The 5,946-nt window shown below is 43.9% G+C and overlaps 1 protein-coding gene across 1 annotated transcript in view; it reads right to left on the bottom strand.

Annotated features, from left to right (window-relative positions):
- Positions 1–5,374, bottom strand: part of LOC116853552 (nucleolin-like) — a 15,317-nt gene extending 9,943 nt beyond the window's left edge. Inside the window, exons 1-2 of the mRNA XM_032834669.1 lie at positions 4,839–5,374; positions 729–820 (exon numbers count right to left, since the gene is read on the bottom strand). Of these exons, the coding sequence (XP_032690560.1) occupies positions 729–820; positions 4,839–5,374 (628 nt within the window). The remainder of the gene's footprint in view (positions 1–728; positions 821–4,838) is intronic.
- Positions 5,375–5,946: the final 572 nt, after the last annotated feature.

Raw genomic sequence — 5,946 nt, 5'->3', positions numbered from 1 at the left:
GGGGGGGGGGAGACTCGACGAGAAGAGAAAAAGAGAAGGCAACGCGAGAAGAGGGAGACTCTCTCTGGAGATTTCCGCGACTTTCGAGACTTTAGTCTGGTTCGTGATCGAATTACCGAAATCAGAGCATACCGACCGGAATTTCGATCTTTTGTGCCATCTTCTTGCTGACGCGTTATATCGAGGACGAGATCCTACCGTGGGAAGTCTCGGCCGCGAGTGACCGATCTCCGATCCGAGCGAGCCAGGGTTCGTTCACGGAGCGACAGTAGCGGGGACTGAGGCGACCGCCAGAGTACGAGACTGCAGGCCCGGAGTGGAGGCGAGGAAGAGTCCGACCTTTTGTAAGACTTCCCATTTGTTTGCGTATTAACGTAGAAAACTGTCGTACCGAGAATATCGCATGCGGAGTGGTCGCGCGAAAACTGTATGAGCAACCCGAGTAGAGGCGAGGGAGATCCTTTACCGTACCGACGCGTGCGAAAGATAGAAAGACGCGCTGCCTGAAAGATAAAAAGACGAAATGCCTGTACCAGAGGAGTAAAGATCTTTGCCAAGAATACGATTGCATCTTTCCTCGGCTTTTCGCCTTCCACGATAAAACCCATCCCTCCTCCGACTCAAATTAAAAAGAGAGCTACCGGTTCCGCGAGATTCCCGATCTATCGTTGAACGATTCTCGCGTCTGATTTTTGTGGTGCATTATTGGTGAGGAGGTGCGGCCTTACCGCACCTGGCGCCCAACTTCGCGTTCGTGCTAGCAAGATAAGATTCGGGAATCGCGGAGGTTTGCTGACGCGGCGGATAGGGAACTGTCCGCCTAAGCAATAATAAAAGTCGTCGCAATAAAAATAAGCAAATGATTTCCTTCCAAGAAAAAAAATAATTTTTTTAAATTTAAAAGCTATGTGTAAATAAATATTTGCTTGTTTTAAAAGTAAATAAAATACGAATAAATCATTTTATAAATCTAAATAAATTATTTTCTGTTATTAAAAGTATCTTTTTTGTAAAAGTATCTTTTTAAATTAAGTTTCTCTTACTATTACAGAAAACAATTTATTTAAATTTACAAAATAATTTATTTGTTTTTTACTTAGTTTTAAAACCAGTAAATATTTTTCAAATATACTTTTCACATACTCTTTTTAAGTATGCATTTTACATTTAAAAGGATCTATTCTCTTCTTTTAAATAAATTATTTGTTTTTTTTGTACATGAGTATACTATATGGGTATACAATAAGAAGTATCTATTAGTGAAAGTGACAGTGGTGCAATAGATAAAGTGAACGACTCAAGAGTCAGAGGTTTCAGGTTCGAATCTCAGCAATAGCAAATTCTCGAAGTACAATTTAAATTAAATTAAATAGCATGTGAAATAATAGTGTGTTAAATTTAAGTAAAAATTTTAGAAAAAGAAAAATATAATATAAAAAGGAACTTTAATTAAAAATAACTAGCTAAAAAATATTTTTTTATATTAAAAATATTTCTTTGATATTAAAGAATATTTTTAGTAGAATTTATTTATGTTGCATTTTTTCTTTGAATAAATATTTTAAACTAAAGAACTAAACAACTAAAAAACATTTCTTTGAATCAAATATAAAATTTGATTTTACAAAAAACTTTATTTTTTTATAAAAATTTGCTTTTTTATAAAAAAAAACTGCATTTTTATCCCAGTAAATATTTACTCTCTTGTACAAAATAAAACAATAATGTAATAAATATTTACTACGTTGCAGGACATATTTTTTAAAAGTAAAGATACATTTATTTATTGCAAAAATCATTTGCTCATCATTTATTACAAAATAATATTTGTATTCCAATAAATTTTTACTTTTAGGAAACATAAAGCTATAATTTAAACTAATATTTACTACATTGCAGAAAATATTGCCTGCAATTTAATAACGATTTGGTTCAAAGAAAACTAATTTCTTGCCTTCAAATAAACTATTTTTAATAATAATCGACTTTAGGAGAGACATCTCCAGTGATCTTGACCTTGACATATGTTATTAAAAATATGTTTCTAAGTAACATGCAAAAGATTTTAGCCGTCGCTCGTTAAAAAGTTATTAACAAAAGAAGTTACATAAAATGAGTATAATTTTTGGACACTGTATATACAAAAACGATACTGTGTACCGTTAACGAGCAATATCGAATAATAACTGCAATATCGAACGACTAGCGGCGGCTGCGCCTCCCGCACCCCCCTCAAAACTAACCTAACCCAACCTATCGTCACATTAACACAAAAGTTAAACACTTTAATAAACTGTAACGATCTATAAAAATCGTCACGAAAGTCAACCGGAAAATTAGATACGGTATGTAGATTAACAACATTAACGCCGAACAACCGCGCGCGGAACAATCGCAAGGTCAACAAACAGCCGCTCTGTTTGTTGCAAATTAGTATAAAAGCCGACACGAAAACGATATCGAAAGAGATTGATCGAAAAACTCTCCTGAGGCACACAACCGATCAAAAGCTCGCAACCTCCCAAAGATCCTAGACCGTTCCGTCGACCGAAGTGGATTCGCGACGTCGACAGCCTTTTTCCGAAACCGCTCCGCCGACCGAAGTGGATACGCGACGTCGGCTTCCTATCCATATACCGCTTCGTCGACCGAAGTGGATACGCGACGTCGATATCCTTTCTCCGATACCGCTCCGCCGACCGAAGTGGATACGCGACGTCGACATCCTTTCTCCGAAACCGCTCCGCCGACCGAAGTGGATACACGACGTCAGCTTCCTATCCATATACCGTTCCGTCGACCGAAGTGGATACGCGACGTCGACATCCTTTCTTCGATACCGCTCCGCCGACCGAAGTGGATACGCGACGTCGGCTTTCTATCCATACACCGCTCTGTCGACCGAAGTGAATACGCGACGTCGACATCCTTTCTCGAAACCGCTCCGCCGACCGAAGTGGATACACGACGTCAGCTTCCTATCCATATACCGTTCCGTCGACCGAAGTGGATACGCGACGTCGACATCCTTTCTTCGATACCGCTCCGCCGACCGAAGTGGATACGCGACGTCGGCTTTCTATCCATACACCGCTCTGTCGACCGAAGTGAATACGCGACGTCGACATCCTTTCTCGAAACCGCTCCGCCGACCGAAGTGGATACACGACGTCAGCTTCCTATCCATATACCGTTCCGTCGACCGAAGTGGATACGCGACGTCGACATCCTTTCTTCGATACCGCTCCGCCGACCGAAGTGGATACGCGACGTCGGCTTTCTATCCATACACCGCTCTGTCGACCGAAGTGAATACGCGACGTCGACATCCTTTCTCGAAACCGCTCCGCCGACCGAAGTGGATACACGACGTCAGCTTCCTATCCATATACCGTTCCGTCGACCGAAGTGGATACGCGACGTCGACATCCTTTCTTCGATACCGCTCCGCCGACCGAAGTGGATACGCGACGTCGGCTTTCTATCCATACACCGCTCTGTCGACCGAAGTGAATACGCGACGTCGACATCTTTTCTCGAAACCGCTCCGCCGACCGAAGTGGATACGCGACGTCGACCTCCTGTCCCTCACGCCGCGCCGCTAACACATGTAACGGCCTTGCGTTACGTGCGGGATAGTCTTAGTCGGTGTGGTCCGGGTTTCGTTTGTGAAAAAAAAACCAGTGGTGTAGGTTATAATAATGTGGAACTATATTCTAATTTCGAAGCTATGTACAAGTATTTACAGGCGACGTTACGCCGTTGGCGCATGGTCGCGTTTTTGCTCTCGTCGGGAGCCGTTGTTGTCGTCTCGCGATCAGCTGTGAGCGTCGAGGCGCGCGAGCGGCCGGCGGGACGCGGTCGGGATAGTGTCCTGGTACGCTATTGTTCGTCGTTTGGAGTTCGTTGCCTCGTCGGTTTTAATCTGTTTATTTACCCTGGCTTTCCTGGCGGGTTTAAAGGTGCTCGTCGTCACTGGTATCTTACGCCCTGTATGCGTTCGCAATCGTAGGTGTTAGCGGCGTGGCGTGAGGAGGAAAGGGTGTCGACGTCGCGTATCCACTTCGGTCGACGGAGCGATGTCTGGATAGGAAACCGACGTCGCGTATCCACTTCGGTCGGTAGAGCGGTATCGGAGAGAGGATGCCGACGTCGCGTATCCACTTCGGTCGACGGAGCGGTGTATGGATAGGAAACCGACGTCGCGTATCTACTTCGGTCGGTAGAGCGATATCGAGGAAAGGATGTCGACGTCGCGTATCCACTTCGGTCGACGGAATGTCTAGGATCTCTAGGAGTTTTGAGTTCTGGTCGGTCATGCGCCTGAGAGGAGCTTTCCGATCGATCTCTCTCGATATCAATTTTCTGCCGGCTTTTATACCCGTTTTTAACAAACAGTGAAACTGTTTGTTGACATTGCGGTTGTTCCGCGTGCGGTTGTTCGGCGTTAATTTATTTTTACCGTAAATCATATTTCAAATGTTGCGTGACGATCGTTATTTATCTGGATCGTCACATCACCCCCCCCCCCCCCCCCCTTCTTAGTGCCTGTCCCGGGCACTTATATATCCTAGTACTTATACCTATGTTTGCGCAACCTTAAATCTAACTATTTATGTTCTATATCCTACCCTTCACCAATTAAACGCGTTATTTAACTAATTTTTACATCCTAATCTATTCTTAATCCTAATCTTAATCCTTATCTTGCGCTTCTACTTTGCCGTATGGCTTTCGCTTCCTATCTATTCTTATTTCCTATTCATTTTGATCTATATGCTATTCTAAGTTTTCCCGTTTTCGTAAATTTGAATTTCCACAATTCTCCGTTTACGTACCGTCGATATTTATTTGTCTTGTGTGCCGCGTAATACGGCACGTCGACTGTTCTTCCTCCGGTGATCGGTATTCTATATATTGTATTCTCGTTCGCGATTTGCGGGTCGCGGGTTTTTATGCGTATTTTGTTTATTACCGGTTCGTCTGCGATGATTTTTATTGTTGGTCGTGTATGGGCCCGGTCCGATTTTCCCTGTCCGCTGTTGCTCATTGTTGGTGGTGCCTGGGGTGCTTGTGGTTTATTAGTTCCTGGTGTTGTATTTGGTGCTCGTTGTGTGACTCCCGCGAATGGCCTGATGTGTGGTCTCTGTTCCTTCGGTGGCGGTAATGTTATTCGGAGTTTTGCCCATAAGTCTACTCCAATGAGCATGGGGCTTTCAAGGTTTGGTATAACGTCAAACGTGTGCCAGTATCGTCTGTCATCTATCGTAACTGGTACGTTTACCTTTCCTTGAATTTTTATACTTGTGCCATTCGCCAGGCGTATTGCTTTGTCTCTTTTCTGTGTCGGATGTTGCCACTTGTTTGCTAACATCGCGGTTCTCTGGCTTATACATGAGATCTCGGATCTGGAGTCGATTAATGCATTAAGCGGTGTCTTGTATATCTTGATCCTTATGTGCGGGCGCGGTGTGTATTTTATGTGTGGTGTCCTTGGGACCGAGGGTCGCCCTGTTCTCCTCGGTCCGCGCGGCGTTTCCCGGTCGTGGATGGCAGTCTTTTGTTAAAACTCCATCTCTTCCGCATTGGGAGCAAAATTTCTTCGCCGGTTGTCTGCAAAATCGCCTTTAAACCAGCCAGGATAAAAGCCGGCGTAAACAATCAGCTTAAAGCCGACGAGTCGACAAATGCCAAAGACGGACAATAGCATATCGGGAAACATTCCCGACCGCGTCCCGCCGGACGCTCGTGCGCCTCGACGCTCACAGCTGATCGCGTGACGACAACATCGGCTCCCGACGAGAGCAAAAACGCGCCGGCGGCGTAAGATCGTATATAAATAATTGTAAATAGCATTGAGATTAGAATATAGTTCCATGTTATTATAACCTACACCACTGCTTTTCATTTAACGAACGAAACCTCGGACCCCATCGACTAAGACTA

The sequence above is a fragment of the Odontomachus brunneus genome, unplaced genomic scaffold, assembly GCF_010583005.1.
Source record: "Odontomachus brunneus isolate Ranch 3 - 2012 unplaced genomic scaffold, Obru_v1 Obru_scaffold_356, whole genome shotgun sequence".
NCBI classification, from domain to species: Eukaryota; Metazoa; Arthropoda; class Insecta; order Hymenoptera; family Formicidae; genus Odontomachus; species Odontomachus brunneus.
The sequence above is the reverse complement of the archived record's forward strand: the minus strand, read 5'-3'. Positions and strand labels throughout refer to the sequence as shown.